We start from the raw sequence: 16,492 nt of genomic DNA on the forward strand, positions 1-16,492 counted from the left end.
AGAGCTGTGTGTGTGTGGGGGGGGATCATGTAGAATTTGCAATCACCGTGCAAGTTTTTATACCAACTGATGTGTGAATTGGTTGATGTGGCTGATTTGTATTACTTCATTCAGCCAGAAGGATCTACTGAGTGAAATCATTTGATGAAACGGCAAATCTCCTACTGGGTTACTCCCTGTTTTGCCTCTCAGAACCATCCTGTCTTCCCACAGCTTTTATGAGCTGCCATATGCAGCCATCTTGTGGTCGTCACATTGTACTACAGACTCACGGCCCCCCAACTAAAAGCTAATAACCACAACCTCTGAAGCAGAACACCCCTTTCCCACAGAACTGCATTTGCGATTCCATAATATGAATAATGCATTAATAGGTATGAACATCTTCATTTATTTAAGGGAAAAACACCTGGTGCCATTTCCAGAGTTAATTGGATCCATCGAGCATGACATTAAGCGGCATGAGTGGTAACAAAGAGGTTTGATTATCCACCACTACTGGAGACTGGGACATACTTTTCTCTACATTATAACTCACAGACAGTGGACCTCTTTGAAATCTGAGTGCTGTTTCTGAAAATGTTTCTTTTTATCCCAGCGACCCAGCTGAGAAAAACTTCTGTCTGTTCCTGCTCTTTTTTTGGGGGGGGCTAAAAGAAGCACACAATTCTAGAGAACAAATGATCAGACCTAACTGAGCCTACACATTGCTGATCATTTTTAAATGTAATGAGACTTTCACCTTGCTATCAGAGTACTAAGGTACCTAGTAAGGTATACCTTTTAAAGAGTGTCCTAGTCTAGTCTTAACATAATGCTAAGTCGACTGTCTACTACTGGCTTCAGCTGCATGTTTACTGTAGAGATATGGGCAAGAAGGCGAATGAGCATGTTTCCCAAAATGTGAAACTATTCCTTTAAATGTTGAGCTGCAGGTTAGAAACTGAGAAATCTGTGATCCCTTATTAATGACATTTATAACAGCAGAGTGATGGCTCAAAGGGCCTTTAGTTTTTCATTTTATAATAAGCCATCGGTTCTGTAGTTATTATTGTTATAATGGGTTCTTCCACTACAATAATCCAGAGTCTGCAGCTCTCATCTTATTAAGTTAACTACTGTATATGTACAATTTGAAAATGTCCAACTTTGATGTCCCCCAGTGGTACTATCCCTAAAGACAGCAGAGTCCACCGCCATTTATGTGACTTTAGTATAATCGCATTAAAAATGTACTCCTCAGATCAGTGGAGAAATCTTCCTAATGAAAAGACATGGCGAGTTATTCTGCACAACTTAATTTGTCACAACCTTGCAACCCAAAAGTTGTTCTCACAAATTAATATAGTAGTAATAATTAGTATTAATAATGAATACCCCTATAAAAGCCACTAGTTGCTTAGTATTCCTCATTATAAAGAGGTACTGAGATTGTATTCAGTATGCCTCCCAGTCTGGACTAACTCTGGAGCCCTGTGCCACAGTGGGCACCACTATCAGACAGTCAGTCATATTGGTGACATAATAAGATTCATTAGAGGGAAGCTGACAAGAGATATATCTTGACAGTAGTCAGCCTATAACAGCAGAGTGTCCTGATTGGAGGTCAAAAGGTCATTCATTCACGACAGAGCCCAAGGAGGAAGAACAGTGAGTCCTGTGTGTAACCATGACCAGGTCAGCACAGTGCACTGTGCCAAACAGTGAGAAAACAAAAAGCACAGAGTGACTGTGGTGGTAGAACGGGCCTGGAGGTAACAGGGTCATGCTAGTTTATCAGCCTCGTGTGAGACGAGGGTTTATTGATACAAGCAGCGGCAGGGAGTCAGAGGAGGGAGGGGATTTGAGACCGTCAGACTTTAAGGTCTGAAACAAGACGTGGTGGAGGGTACATGACTTTTTTAACATGATACAGTTTCTTGTTTTGTTTCCCCTTAAATACTGAAGCTTTGTGATTGTTAATGACATTAAATAAGTTTTAAAGTAAAAAATGTCTATGTATTATGTTGCACTGATATCAGTTCTTACACGCTGCCCCTTTAAAACAACACATATGTTACTGTAAGATTATAAAAAGCTTCACTATGTAACAGTTTCACTGCAAAGCAACATCTGGATAAGCTACACATGGTCATTTATCATAGTGTATGCTATACTCGATTGTAGGGCTGCAACTAAAGACTATTTCCTTACTGATTAACCTGCCAATAATTTTCTCGAGTAGTCAGTTTATCAATTAATTGGAATATAAAGCCTTTTCTAAATATCTATAAATTGATCTATATAACAGAGAAAAATACGCATCACAATAAAGAAAAGCAACAGGTTGTCAGCATGTTCACATACTATTATATGAGATGGAACCAGTAAATATTGATCTCATTTTTGAGATCAAAATTGAGAAAACAATTATCAAAATTGTAGCAAATTAATTTTCTGTTTCTGTTAATGAACTAATTGTTGTAATTGAAGCCCAACAGAAATCCCATGGATTAAAGGTTTAAGTTTAGAAATACTGCCGCATTTTAAAGTAAAATAAAAAATAACCTGTTCAAAAATTTGTTTTTAAGTTTTTTACACAAATAAAACCCACAGCAGCTGTGTTGCAAACAAACAAAATTATTACTTATTACTTTAACTTGGTTCTATTCATACACATGATTTGGAAATAAATGCACACGGAGACCATAGAAATATTTTTTAGGAATAATTTATTGCCAGTAGGAAAGCGTGAGCTTGTGGCAGTATTCAATAAAAACCTTAACAAGACCATAGCATTGCTCACACACACACAGACACCTGAAAAAGTCACGTGTCCATGGATAACTCTGCACTATAAATATATTGGGTCCCATTTTCTTGGTGGAAAAATAAAGAGGTTCCAAAGTCAAAATTTACAAACAAACAAATAAAAAAACAACAACACAAGAATATGCAGTCGTTCACTGAAGACCCTTTTTGAAATGAGCAGGAGACGATAAACTTTACGAGTACACTGTGCGGGAAAGCCACGCTCTTCTCTCTCTTTTTTTTTTTTTAACATTTCTTTTTTGTGAATGTAAGCACAGTAAGGCTGATAATGTCACACCATTTAACTCTTTTTTTTGAAAATAAAAGCATAGAATATCTACAAAACCTAGTAAACTTTGAAATCAAAACTGTACATTTAAATTTACATTGAAAATGAGGACTTGTATAAAAACATTTTGCTTGGTTTTATTTATAGAAACAAAGATTTTGTGGTGAAATATTCTTTTTTTTTTTTTGCCATGATGTTTTTCTGGTTGTACATTGAAATGTTGATCCTTCAGACAATACACTTCCTGTGTGAAATGACAGTTACTTAAAGCAATGGCACCGCCAACTCAAAGGGGCAGGAGTTGGACTGAGCAGACGCAAAGATGCCACAGAGTCTCTCTTATAGCTTCTTCAGATCTTCTCAGCCGATTGGCCTTCACAACCAGTCTCAACAACCCCTGTGTTTTGACTTAATTCATTGTGTGTGTACATGTATGTCTGTGTGTGTGTATGTAGGTGTAGGTGTGTGTGTGTGTGTGTGTGTGTGGTGGTGTGTTCTGTGTGTCCACATACTGTGCGTGTTTAGTGTGGTTGGTGTGTGAGGGGCTAACATAAGGTGTAGGCTGTGGGTTCAGGCACTTTTGTTTGGATCCAGTGTCAGACTTCAGTGTGCTGCTGGGAGTCCAGCGCTGGGATGGCCAACCGCTCAAAGTGGCCCTCATCACCGCTTTCGTAGTCGCTTATCATTACCTCGGACTCCTCGCAGCACGCCGACATGTCCGAGCAAGAGGCTGTGGACGTGTACAGAGACATGGACATGTTGTCCAGAGCTGAGGAGTCAAAGTCCCGACTACAACCTAAAGGGTAGCCCCCTCTGTAGCCACTGGTACCCAAGGTAGAAGCTGGGGTGGTATTGGCTGAAGTGGAAGTAGCTCCTTGGCCCTCGGTGTCACCCCCGTCGCTTGGGTAGGAGTGCTGCGGCAGGTACTGGTTAAGAGTGTAGAGCTGGGGCAGGGCCGGACGCTGGCGGACCCCGCCCGAGCCGCCTGAGCCAGCCACAGACGGGTCCAAGTCCCTACCCATGGGCCGCAGTGTGTCACAGCGGTCACCATATTCTGGCAGAGGTGGCGGCGGCAGATCGTCGTTGGCAGGGAAGTCCTCTGGCGGTGGAGGGAAATCACTCTCAATGTCGAAGCCGCCAGGATAGTAGTCGGTGTCGATGGCACTCGGGTCACTGTACAGAGGGGCAGGCGACTCCACAACCTCATACTGTGGAAACTCCTGGATTCCAGGAAGTTGAACACTTGGCATCCAATCAGATGTGTCCCAGTGATATCCTGCCAAAAAGTCCAAAGCACACATTAGTGTTTTGTACCACAGCTAAATGCATCACATCCAGTTGTTAACATTCACCAAATGCCATCATGTTAATGTTAAAACCCACACCATGCAACAGGAACACAGTACCACACCACAACAACACAATGAGCTGTTCATTAATACACACTGAACTTCACACCACTTTGTAAAAGCAACTTTTTAAACATACTGCAGACACATTCACAAACTTAAAGACACAGTGAAATATAAATACATTTTCCAAGTTCTAATTCTACCTCACTGTTTTATTCTTTCAGTTATCTTTCATAAAATGACAAAACTATGTAGAAAAAACACTAGTTCTTTTCTTTCTGTCAAGCATGAAAATATTTTTAATGACTCGCAGGGGCAGGGACGTAAACATGGATGTATCCAGTCAAATATAATTTGGGACTTAACCCCATGCTTGTGGGTCTTAGCAGCTAGCAGAGCGATATCAGGGGTCGCATATCAGTTGGCAAGAGCTATGTTTACATTTTCTAAAGAGCATGATTCGATCTAACAGCACGGGTGTGGGAGATGTGGGTGAGATCCCACAGCTCTGTATCTCATTACAGCTCCAAATCGATCCAATCAAATCTACAGGATCTGAGTAAATCGCTCGTAATAATACGTCGCCCGCGTATTCTGATTCGCCGAGAAATACGTCACACTACAGTAGCTAAAGACGTTCTAACTTCTGTTTCACTGTGACTTTAAGGCAGAGTTGTCCTCCCCTTCACCACTTTAGAGACATGTTTAAAAAAATATTATGGAACTCTGAGGTTAAATGAACCCGTTTAACAAACAGTACACCTGCAGATCCTGTGACAAACTCTTCACAGTAGTTACACAGACACACACATATACAAACACAAATGACTGGGGATTTTTTCAGTTAGTTACTGAGATAAACCTTTGATCACATATCACTCTGATTAACATTTCCTCTAATGTTGTCACCACATCAAAGCCATGCATGTTTTTGGGGTGATAATAATAATCTTACAGAGGCAGCTTTAACACCTTATGAGGCCACTGATGCAGAAAGTGCTCAGTATCACACCAGCTTTGCCTTACTGAGGAGGTTTTACCCTCCTCATTAAGCTTTGGGGTTAGTGGCTGAGAGTTAGAGGGTGGGATCGGGGTAACATCAGGCAAACAAAGATGAAAAAAGTCACCTCTTGGGTTCTTGAGATCATGAGCCAAAAAAGACTCTTTATATGAGGCAAGAAGAAGAAAGAGAAAGAACAAGTCACATTAGAAACCTGAGAGGAAGGAACAATCGGCTTAAGAACACAAATGAAATGAGGACAATGAAAAACTAAGAGACAAAATAATGATAAAGAGAGTGACAGATTAATTAATAGACAACAGGTTTGCCATTTTCTTAAACAGACGTGAGGTGTGTAATCAAAAGTTGGCAACGATCAATAGCAAGGCTTGAAGGCAACACTTCGGTGCCTGTTTAATTTAGTATTTGCATATCTTTTTAATGAGCAGCTGAATCTAAAAAAGACTCACATCTGGGTTGGATGGGGTTTGTCAGTGTAAGATAATGGCAGCTCTGCAACCTACACTTCACATCCCAACACCAACGACAAAACTACTGGCAGATGGAAGCAATAAAAGAGTACCTTCTCCTTCCACCGTGTCAACAACAGAGTTGACAAGGTGGATTACTGTCACTATGGAGGCTTGTGAGAGGTAAGGGAGGGGAGAGTGGGTGGAAGAGATCTAGCATTAGTACAAATGGTTTCAGAATTCAAAAAGAAAAAAAAATACACATATGGAGTGCATGGTGGTGGGAGTTCTGCCAACACAAGCGACACTTCCCACAAATTTTGCTGTCCTTGTTGATGGACACACTTTTTTTTTTTTCCCTTTTCTGTGTCGACACTGAATGTCTGGGGGGCTTTCATGGCTGGGCACAAGACAATGGAGGAAGGCAACACAGTGTGGAGGAAGGTCTGGTTTTGTTTGTGCAAGATAACACACAACAACAACATACTGAGATGCTACGGGGTGCCATTGACAGTACAGATGGAAGAATCAGTGAAATTCCCTGGAGATATAAACGCATTTCCAACCCTAAACACAGAGAAAAAGCCTGTGTGCATTTGGGAAACAAACCGAGGAAACAGAATTACCTGTTGAGAACATATCCAATTTCTTATTTAGGATTCATTCGTTTTAGGATTCATTCTCTTTTTCGAGGGTGCAGATGCAGGTTTTGATGACTTATGAGCAGCAACAAACCCAATCATGATATCCCAGTGATGACACAGGGTAATAAGTATGACGTGGGGAGGGACTGGGAGAACATAAAATATGCATATATACCCTTGTGATATGTTCCTTGATGTTTGCTTTAAACATCCATTTGTGGCTTTGTTTTGAAGAAAAAAAAAGAGACATGCAAAAGAAAAAAAAACATGCTTTAAATGAAAAAATGAAAACAGACGTTTGTCAAAGTCAATGACCTTTCAAGTGATTTTCAAACACAACGTAACTGCAGCCTGAGAAAGTCATCAAACTCCTTTTGTTGAAGCTGAGCACAGGTAAACTGAGACTGGCTGAATGGAAAACAGGGTCAGAATGCTTTTTTTATATAATCCCAGGAGAATTACACAGTACAAGTTGTTGTGATTGCTTCCGTCTGTACCGGCAGTGATTGAGGACTTACAGGCTGGACCCCCCTATTTAAAACCTTGTTCTGGATCTGTGGACTGATTTGATCCATATGGGAGCTGAAGCCCCGCAGCAAAAAGAAAGAGAAAAGAACATGTGACCCCAGAGCAACCATTTGGGCCATCCATTCTGAGCATGCAAAGAAAGATTGTTAGCATTTAAATCAACAATGCTCTACAAGACAAATCAACTGCTGCAAAATCGTGCACGCTGATCACACCAAAGAAAAAAATACAAAACAATAATTCATCACAAGTGCAAAATGACATTTCCAACATGTATTTGTACAGTGTTTTTCCAAACTATCCGTTGGCTGTCTTGTTAGTTTTTCTCCATTCACTAAGAGGAATAGATTTAACATACTGAATGGCGCCATACCGTTATCATCACAGGACTCTGACTGGAAGGAGCTGAGGGAATGGACCTCAGACATGCTGCCCCTGGTGTTATAGGGGTGACAGGCACTGTCCTCTACAGGCTTCTTGGTCAGACATGGGTCCAAGTCCACCACTTTAGCTAGTAAAGAAAGCACAGTACAATTCTAGTGTAAAACCAACATATGAAAACATCTTGTGTACAGCATAGTAACGTGAAATCCATGAGTAGAGTATAACATGTGGGATGTTGCTGCTTTTCCATTTTTACGGGATATTTCTATATTTAAATAGTTGAAAATCAGAATAAAACGTATATTTTTCTGGTTGATGTTAATACAACGGCCTGGTTCTGGTTTGTTTATAATCAAATTTATATAACGTTTATGTAATTAACTGTGCCTCATGCCAAACAGAGGAGCACAGTGAAACACACAAAAAACCACAATAATTTTCTTAATTTTGGAATCAACTTGGACGACACTTTATTTTAAGTGTCCATTATTTCTTAACAATTTCCAAGCTTCCTGGAAAGAACTGCATAATTTGGAGCAAATTAGAGAAAATGGAGGCAAAGTTCTGTTATTTTGGTTATTTAAAACAGACTTTAGTCAGTTGTATTGAGTTTATAAGCAGCTGTAGGCTTCCAGAGGAATTTCCCTCAAAGAACTGCCCCATAAAAAGCAAAGTAAAATATTCATTCATTATTTATTTATTTATTTTTAGAAACTTAATCGTCCGCACAGTATATACACTGAATTGTATGCTTGCCCATAGGAACATTTACAGGTTAAACTAGCAAATAATTGCAACTAGAAGTGTATAAATTTAATTTCTTCTATAATTGGTACTAAATTACATTGTCCTTTACAGGAAGTCTGCTAGGAGGCTGGCTGACACTGGGCCACCCACATACAAAAAATATGTGCATCTATAATAAAAGCACATTCTATGCAGAATATTAAATGTTTTAAATGCAAAAAATGTTGTAACAGTAGTAATTTATAACTGGTAAAGGTAAGTGAAACCACTGCCACCTGGACGCAAACTTACCGTCATAATCATAGTCCCAGTTTGGCTTCTGGATGGAGTCACTGTCTGAGACTGAGTTGGAGGGAGGGGGTGGGGGGAGATTGGGTGCTACGCTGCACACAGCCACAGTCTTGCGGTGACCATGCACAGAGTCTGGGTTGAAGGTGCTGAACTCAGGATGCTCTGGGATGGCTGAGCCCTCAAATGAGTTCCTATCCAGGTTGTTTCGTGAGTCGCTTGGAATGCTGGGAGTGTAGGAGATGGGCCGCACAGGGACCTGAGGCGGGATGTCGGAGTAGATGTTCTTGTTGAGTTTGGTGTCAAAGTAAGATCTCTGGAGGAAGGAGTGAGGCACGTTTGAACCTCCAGGATGTTTGTCGTCATTGTTGGTCTTTGACTTGCTGCGGCAGGATTTCTTGCGGATGATGATGAAGAGGAGGACCAGGATGAAGATGCTAGAGACAAAGACCACAATACCAATCACCTCCTCCAGGCCGATGTTCCAGGAGGTGGAGATGAATTCATTGCGGATCTCAGCACGGAGTTCGCACATCTGCCCGCTGAAACCCAGCGAGCAGTTACACTTGTAGGAGCCGTATGTGTTCTGGCACTGGCCTCCGTTGGCACAGGGGTTCTTGATACACTCATCAACATCACTAAGGCACCTGGACAATACAAGTGAAGTTACAAGAGATCAGACTTGTCAGGTTGGAAACATTAAATCATTTAGTGAGTACAGTTCATGAATTTGGACTCAAAATCAACAAACCTGTCTCCCTGGAAGCCTGCTTCACACTCACATACTGGACCGTCCAGACTGTCAATACACTTTCCACTGTTTTGACAGGGGTTGTCTCTACAGTACGGCCCCAACTGGCACCTGAATTCATAACAAGTTTATGTAAGGAACGCAGAGAAATTCCATTGTTGAGATGTGTTATACAGTGCGAACGTTTTGTATTTATAAAAAGTTACAGTACCTCTGTCCTGAGTACTGCCCTCTGCACTGGCAGTAGAAGTCATCTGCACGGGGGACACAGGTGCCTCCGTACAGGCAGGGGTTAGAGGCACAAGGGCTTATGCCGATCTCACAGTGGGTGCCCATGAAAGAGGCTGGACACTTACAGAAGTAGCCTGTGGTATGAGGAAGAAAGCAAAGTGAAGACTCTAATGCTGAGCAAGTGTAAAATTCTGAGTTACAAAAAAAAATCTAAAACAAAAGCTTTGGAAATAATAGCTGGGGCTGTGTTGTCTGTTAAAACAAGCAAAGGTAAACCATGAATCAAGGTCAGGGGAAAAAAAAATGTACTGGTACTTTCATTTTAATGGCTCGCTTGGTAAATTCTGCATAATTTACAATTTCTTAGAATAAATGTCAACAGCACAATAACATAGCTATTATGTGCTTACCAAACTGTTGTTTGGGCTTTTATGTGACTAATGTGATGATAATGAAACTCAACACATCCTGCAGATGTTTTACAAAAAAAGCCAGGGGATGGTAAGGGATTATGCCTAGCAGGTTTTTTTTTGTGTGAAAGAGATGCAGATGTTGAGTTTGCATTAACAGCAAAGACCACAAATGAACACTTTCTTACTATAAATTATGCTGCAGCTAGTTACGCATCTTGAGTAAAAGCCTAGCTTAAAACAGATACATTTTAGAGAATTTATTCTACTCCTGTTTAGAAAAGATTTTCTATGACTGATTTGCAGGTAAAAGCAGCCATACACGCTCAGGTGAAAAATTTAAGGCACAATTTATATTCCTCTTAATCTCCTTCAGAAAATGCACAAGTACTCAAGTGTTACAGTTACAAAAACAGGAGGACCGGAAATTCAAATTAAGCAGCTTCAGTGGAAATCTGAGTGAGAGCAATGAGCTGAGCAGGACATTATGTACCTCCATTAGGCAGCGAGGTGCAGCTCCCTCCGTTGGTGCAGGGGTTGCTGGAGCAACTCTCAGCAGGTGCGAGTGCACAGCCTGGAGCCACGTCCACGATGTCTTCCAGCACAGCATGGGCCCGGTGAGCTTTGGTGTTGAGAGGCAGCTCCTGGCCATTCAGGGTGATGGCCTCCATGCAGCCGCGGAGCCCGTTGGTGACAGGAAGGCTGCGTCCGTGGCGAGAGGAGGCATGCTGGCGTACGTGACCGCCAAAGTAAATACTGTTGTCAAGGTTGAGGGTACGCAGGGTGCCCGGTGCTGTGCCTGAGGCGGCGTGCACTCGGTCCAACACCAGCTTAGCATAGTTACCATCCACCTCTAGTGAGACAGTGTGCCACTCCCCGTCGTTAACCTGAGCACTGTGGACTGACACGAGGCCGGGGCCACTGCCACAGTCAAACTTGTACTGCAGGCGGCCGTTCACAATCTATTGCAGAGGCAGAAAATACAGAGTTGAACAGTCAGTGAATATCAGACTTGATTAACATTCCACAAGATCAAAACTTTGGTGGAGAAACTGTAATCAAATCATCAACTCACTGTTATAAATCAGCCTATGACAGTGTCATAAATCACTCCCTATCAAAGGATGTAGTGTGCATCTTCATTTTTTTTTTTTATTAATATAATCACACAATACCAGCTTTACAGAAAAACAATAGCTTCATATAACAATGTAACTTCTGCTCACACCTCAAAAATAAACATACAAACTGTAGATATTAAAAGCCTTACATGGCAGTCTGATAAACAGTAACTGCCTCCTAGTCAGCCAGGTTTTAGTCTAAAGTTTGGCATGCAGACTGCTGTACCAGACAGACTCTAAAAGGAATGTGTGGAAAACTGCTTTCTGTTTCCCTCCCAGTACTAAAATAGCCCTTGTGTGTGATTTTGTCAACCCACCACCACATTCCCATAGTCCCTCATGTGAAAGGAGTTTTAAAATGGCTTTCTGAACCCTTCAGCATCATGGTACACATGACGGGATGGTCTCAAGGGAGGGCAGGTCAGTTATGTGTTTATTAAGCCCTTCTGATATGGAAATACTGGGTGGTAATATAAATATGGGCTAAGAAATGCAGAGGGACAGTCAGTCTAGACTTAATGATAAGCAAGGTTATCATCATCATCAGTATTAAAGAGGCTAAAGGAATAATTGTATAATTACTTCTGAGTAATAGGGGTGGTTTACACACACACACACACACACCTCGAGGATGCTGTAGTCTGTTCCTTTAGCATACATGACAGTAGCATGACTGGAGAAGGTCCTGAGCCTCAGAGAGAGTTTCATCAGCTCCTTGTTCTCATTCTCCATCAGATGATATTTCACGTAGCCGTTGCCACTGAACGTCAGAGAGTGGCCATCTGACATAAAGTAAGAGACATTTATTAAGAAAAGCATGGACAAAGACATCCAGGGACACGGATAAAGAGATGGGTGGTCTTACCAGAACATTTGGTCTTTTTGCCCTCCGGACACACACAACTGTACGTGGTATCTCTAGCATCTGCCACACACTCCATACCCTCAGGACAGGGGTTGTTCTCACACAGGTTGTTCAACACAGGACATCTGCCACCTAAGTACCAAAGTACATCCACTCAGATCGGGAGTTCTCACGGACAAAAAATGTGTAAATAAATGTGTGTGTCTATGTGTTAATGAGGTGCAATCAGTCTACCATCACACTGGCAGGTCGCAGTTCTCTGATGTCGTGGTGTAACGAAGCTGAGGCGAGCCGTGCTGTAAGTGGATATGGCGGTTTTATCCAGAGAGATGACCTCATCGCAGAAGCGTAGCGGGCAGTCCAGCCCGGCACACAGCTTCTGCACCACCCGTATGATCCTGACCCCCGTCATCTCCTCGATGACAGCTGCAGAGGAGTTCAGCTTACGGAAGACAACCTGAGAAGCATTGAGAAATGAACACCAAAAGACTCAATAAAGAGGAGTAGTGCTGAGATAAGTGCCCTATTAATCAATTAGCCAATCGACAGAAAATGAATCCACAGCAGTGCTGATACCTGATCACTGGCTGGAGACATTTACAAAGCAAAAAATGTTGAACATTCAAAGACAGGCTGAAACAATTAGTTGATTTATCAGTCAACTGGTAGAAAATTAATTTGAAACTATTTTGGTAATTGCAGTTGCAGCCCTAAAGGTAATTATAACATGCTTAGAGCTGTGGATTAATTGACAGCTTGAACGACAGAAAATTATTCAGCTGTTTCGATAACTGTTTTAGTAATCGTGCAAGTAAAAAATCTATAGTTCCAGGTTTTAAAATGTGAAGATTTTAAGCTTTTCTCTGTTTTACTTAATTGCAATATTCATGCTTTTGAGTTTTGGACTGCTGGTCGTACAAAATAATTGAACACAGTACCCTGGGCTCTAGGAAATTGTGGCATGAAGTTTATAGACTAAACACTTTAGTGGCTGATAGTCATTAGTTGCAGCTGAAATCATGTTTATAAAAATCTTGTTGCTTCAACAACAAAAGAAAATTTTGGAACCATCATCTACAAATAAACATCTCAACTCATAAAAGCTAATTCTGGTTGGTCTTACCTCTTGTGACTGATAGGGGCTGCCAGACCTCTCTAGAGTCAGCAGCACATCCAGATCTCCTTGCTCTGAAGGCTGGAGGCTCACTAACTGCACCTCACTCCTCCTCACCCCGGCAATGTTTCTCAGTGCCCGCTGGAAGTTGCGCCAGTAGTCCCCAATAAACTCCTCAGGAGCAATATTTGCAAAGCGTACAGCAATAGAGTTGTCCAGGGCCTGACGAGCTGCCTGCCGAACGTGCACGGTGACATCAGCGGCTGTGGTGAAGCGTCCGTCGGTCACTGTCACATTGAGAGGGTAGTGACCTACATCGAGCGGTCTTAGGGCGATGACTTTACCATCAGAGGCGGAAACTGAAAACAAGGCACCGCTCTCATCCGAGGATGAGGAGTAGGAGGGAGACGAAGGGGCGAGGCTGTAAGTGAGAGTGTCGTAGATGTCTTGGTCAGTGGCGTGGATCTTTCCCAGGACACCTCCAGGGTATTCATCGCCAGCAGTAGAGATGAAAATGTCCAGAGGAAGAATTGCGGGAGGGTAGACGCTCTCCTCGATTATACGTACGCTGATGAAGGCGGTGGAAAAGAGCGGAGGCTTGCCGCTGTCTGTCACCTGATATGAGAAAGGAGAAGGAGACACAGCCATGAAGAAATAATATGCGCTTCAAGTTTTAACTGCAAGAATTATTTTTTACAACAGCAGAGGGCAATCAAGCTCTACCACTGCTGCGACATAAGCCTGAAGTTGACAGCTTCTCCATACTTTAGATTGTACAACCAACAAAACATCTACAGATCATGCACTTTAACATTCACACTGTCACATGGCTGGTCATCAGTTCTGCAAGAAAAAAACAACTATGACTCAAGTATCAGTGTGCATCTTGTGTGTAACAAGACTTCACACTTACATCTCATATCCCATCTGCCCACTCTATTTTTCTCTGTTCTTTCCTCCGAGGTGACACATCAACACGCAGCAACACACATAAGCGTGCCAACTCAAAGCAAATGTGTTTTATTTATGCTTCTATGAGATGGACTCTCATGCAACATCTTTATTGTACGCCTATTTCAATTCAGCATTTCATATGCAGTTGTTTGCAAGGCTAAAAGCTGTATTTAAAATATATTCAGAGGGATTAAAGGATGGAGACCCAGAGACAAACACTGACTTGTTTGAGATGAAAAAGAGTAAGAGATAGCAAGTGAGTGAGGATGACAGAAAAGGTACAGAGAGGGAAAAGAGGGAAGACAAATAGATCAGGTTGCTGTGGCTTGACAGTTAAATCAATACAACCTCTCAACTCCGGTGTCTCCTCAGCGCTGTGACTCACCTGTGCTTGAAGTAGGTAGTGTTCTTTACTTTTCCTATTCAGCGCCCCCACGGCTACTAGAGCTCCCTGCTGATTGATGAGGAAAGCGTCGCCCTCGTTCCCATCCACGATGGCAAAGGTGAAAGGTGGGCCATTGTGGGAAGCGTCCCGATCGGTTACAGTGAGCTGAAGAACACTTGTGCCTTTTGGTCGATTCTCCTGTGGGATACAAGAGGGGAGAGTTTAATGTTTGTGGTGAGAGGAGGTGGCTTTCATGAAGCTATTCAGTTGTGCGATGTGTAACTACAAATGTTTTTCCAAAGTTAAGATATTCGCCCACAGAACACTACTGATGTGGGAGAAACGTGTTGCAACAGTAACTGTCAGTCAGGTCAGTCCACGCCAACCACTGGATGAACTGCCATGAGATACTATACACAGAGGATAAATCCTATTCACTTTCAATCTGTGACTCTGGCTCTACCAGCAGGTCTAATCTCAGGGCCTACCCAAGTGGACTGACATAAAATCTTGCAGTGATATTCATGGTTTCCAAATGATGAATCCAAATGACTGTGATGACCCATGACTTTTCTTCTGGCACCACAAAGAAGTTCACATTTGTGTTTGTGAGTGAAATGTCTCTTTTATTTAACTGTTTAACTTTTCATCTGGTGCAACTGTCAGTCTAAAATCTTCCAAGGTGAGTTGATGTTTCTACACTGGTACTGGTGTTTACCAGGTGTCCTTGTTGTGGCTAGGCTTCTGATGAGTAACATTCAAAGGGACCATGTCAGTTGCACAGTTTAGTCATTGTATTTTGTTTTTCTGTGCATAAATGGGCTTCAGATCTGTCCCTTCTGGTGACTCTTTCATGACTCAAAACTGGGCTGATATTCCCAGTGGTGTGTACAGTATGGGCAGGCCCTGTGTTTTTGTTTTTCTTGTTCTGTTTTAGAGTGATTTTGTGTGTCGCTTTGATCAAGGCTCCATAGTGAGTAAAATAAAGCTAGTCAGGATTTTTTTCCAGGGCAAAGTAATGTTTCATCCTGTGGTGATTGAGCTGTTTGCAGTGTGTACTGAGTATCCTCACAGTCTCTCTTAAATTACTTTTTTCAGTTTTCTAAACAGACAGAAAAACTGGAAACAAATCACCTTCTGTCCTACTTTTGGAATAATTATTTTTCCCCTTTTTATTTGATTTCCCTCAAAAGGACACAGGTGTATCTCCCTTCATGCGTCTCATCCTTACACATTTTCCCTTCCATTCAACAATCCAGTCCACCATCTATTATCAGCTTCAAATGTTCAGATAAATCCTTGATCTGCATTCTCATACTTAAGATGCAGCCAATGTCTTTCAATTCCCTCGCCCTCCTTCTTTCTCCCATCCCCTTACCTCTGTTATTGCTCCATCCTCCTACTTGCTTCTTGACATTCTAGTCGCACAGTCTCCCATTATTCCTCCCTGTTAATCCCTCTCTCTGTGTCCACTGCAATCCCCCTGCACCTCCCCCTCGCTTTCTTCCTTTCCATCTACCTTACTCTCATTCTCATTCTCATTCCCTTTTCCCCTCTCACCTGGATGATGAGGCTGTAGTTGGCCTGGGAGAAAAGGGGCGGGTTGTCATTGACGTCCGAGATGTCGATATTGATCATGGCACTACTGGAAAGAGGGGGTACCCCATTGTCTGAGGCTACCACCGTCAGAGTGTAACCTGAAGTCTGAGAGAGAGAGAGAGAGAGAGAGATTACCATACCATACATAGGCAATGCAGATTTTGTAAGCAATAGTGTAGCGGAGATCGGGAAACAAGCTTCCCTATTAGGCCTGACATGACTCTGCCTGGATTCCGCATAAAGTGTAATTAGTTCCTCAGTGGATTAAAGACTGTGTGTACAGTCAGCATTGTGTCTGCGGTTTCTCTTACTCTCTCTCTGTCCAGTTGGCGAGCAACTTTTAGCTCTCCTCTGACCGGATCGATGGCGAAGGGGCTGCCTTGGTTACCATCCACGATGGAGAACCGCACGTGATCAAAAGAAGGCCCATCAAGATCCTCAGCCATCACCTTTGAATCAATCAGACAATCAAAACAATGATTAGCTTTAAGTGACAATTTAAACACTTTGCTTGTTAATCTTATGTATGTCTTGTGTATATCTTGTATCCTGTGCAGATGTGGATGGACT

General features: G+C 42.2%; 1 protein-coding gene across 4 annotated transcripts in view; it reads right to left on the reverse strand.

Moving 5' to 3' along the window:
* Positions 1–3,001: 3,001 nt before the first annotated feature.
* Positions 3,002–16,492, reverse strand: part of fat1a (FAT atypical cadherin 1a) — a 72,569-nt gene continuing 59,078 nt past the window's right edge. For 2 of the 4 annotated variants that reach the window (XM_041035335.1, XM_041035334.1), the window contains exons 16-30: positions 16,234–16,371; positions 15,884–16,027; positions 14,324–14,521; positions 12,994–13,599; positions 12,105–12,327; positions 11,871–12,002; positions 11,630–11,787; positions 10,378–10,846; positions 9,455–9,608; positions 9,244–9,354; positions 8,496–9,139; positions 7,447–7,584; positions 6,015–6,074; positions 5,559–5,594; positions 3,002–4,355 (exon numbers count right to left, since the gene is read on the reverse strand). In XM_041035335.1, coding sequence (XP_040891269.1) covers positions 3,676–4,355; positions 5,559–5,594; positions 6,015–6,074; positions 7,447–7,584; positions 8,496–9,139; positions 9,244–9,354; positions 9,455–9,608; positions 10,378–10,846; positions 11,630–11,787; positions 11,871–12,002; positions 12,105–12,327; positions 12,994–13,599; positions 14,324–14,521; positions 15,884–16,027; positions 16,234–16,371 — 3,891 coding nt within the window. In that variant the 3' untranslated portion in view covers positions 3,002–3,675. The remainder of the gene's footprint in view (positions 4,356–5,558; positions 5,595–6,014; positions 6,075–7,446; positions 7,585–8,495; positions 9,140–9,243; positions 9,355–9,454; positions 9,609–10,377; positions 10,847–11,629; positions 11,788–11,870; positions 12,003–12,104; positions 12,328–12,993; positions 13,600–14,323; positions 14,522–15,883; positions 16,028–16,233; positions 16,372–16,492) is intronic. The other 2 variants (XM_041035336.1, XM_041035337.1) reach the window with 2 other exon arrangements.

This window comes from Toxotes jaculatrix, chromosome 4 (genome assembly GCF_017976425.1).
Source record: "Toxotes jaculatrix isolate fToxJac2 chromosome 4, fToxJac2.pri, whole genome shotgun sequence".
NCBI classification, from domain to species: domain Eukaryota; kingdom Metazoa; phylum Chordata; class Actinopteri; family Toxotidae; genus Toxotes; species Toxotes jaculatrix.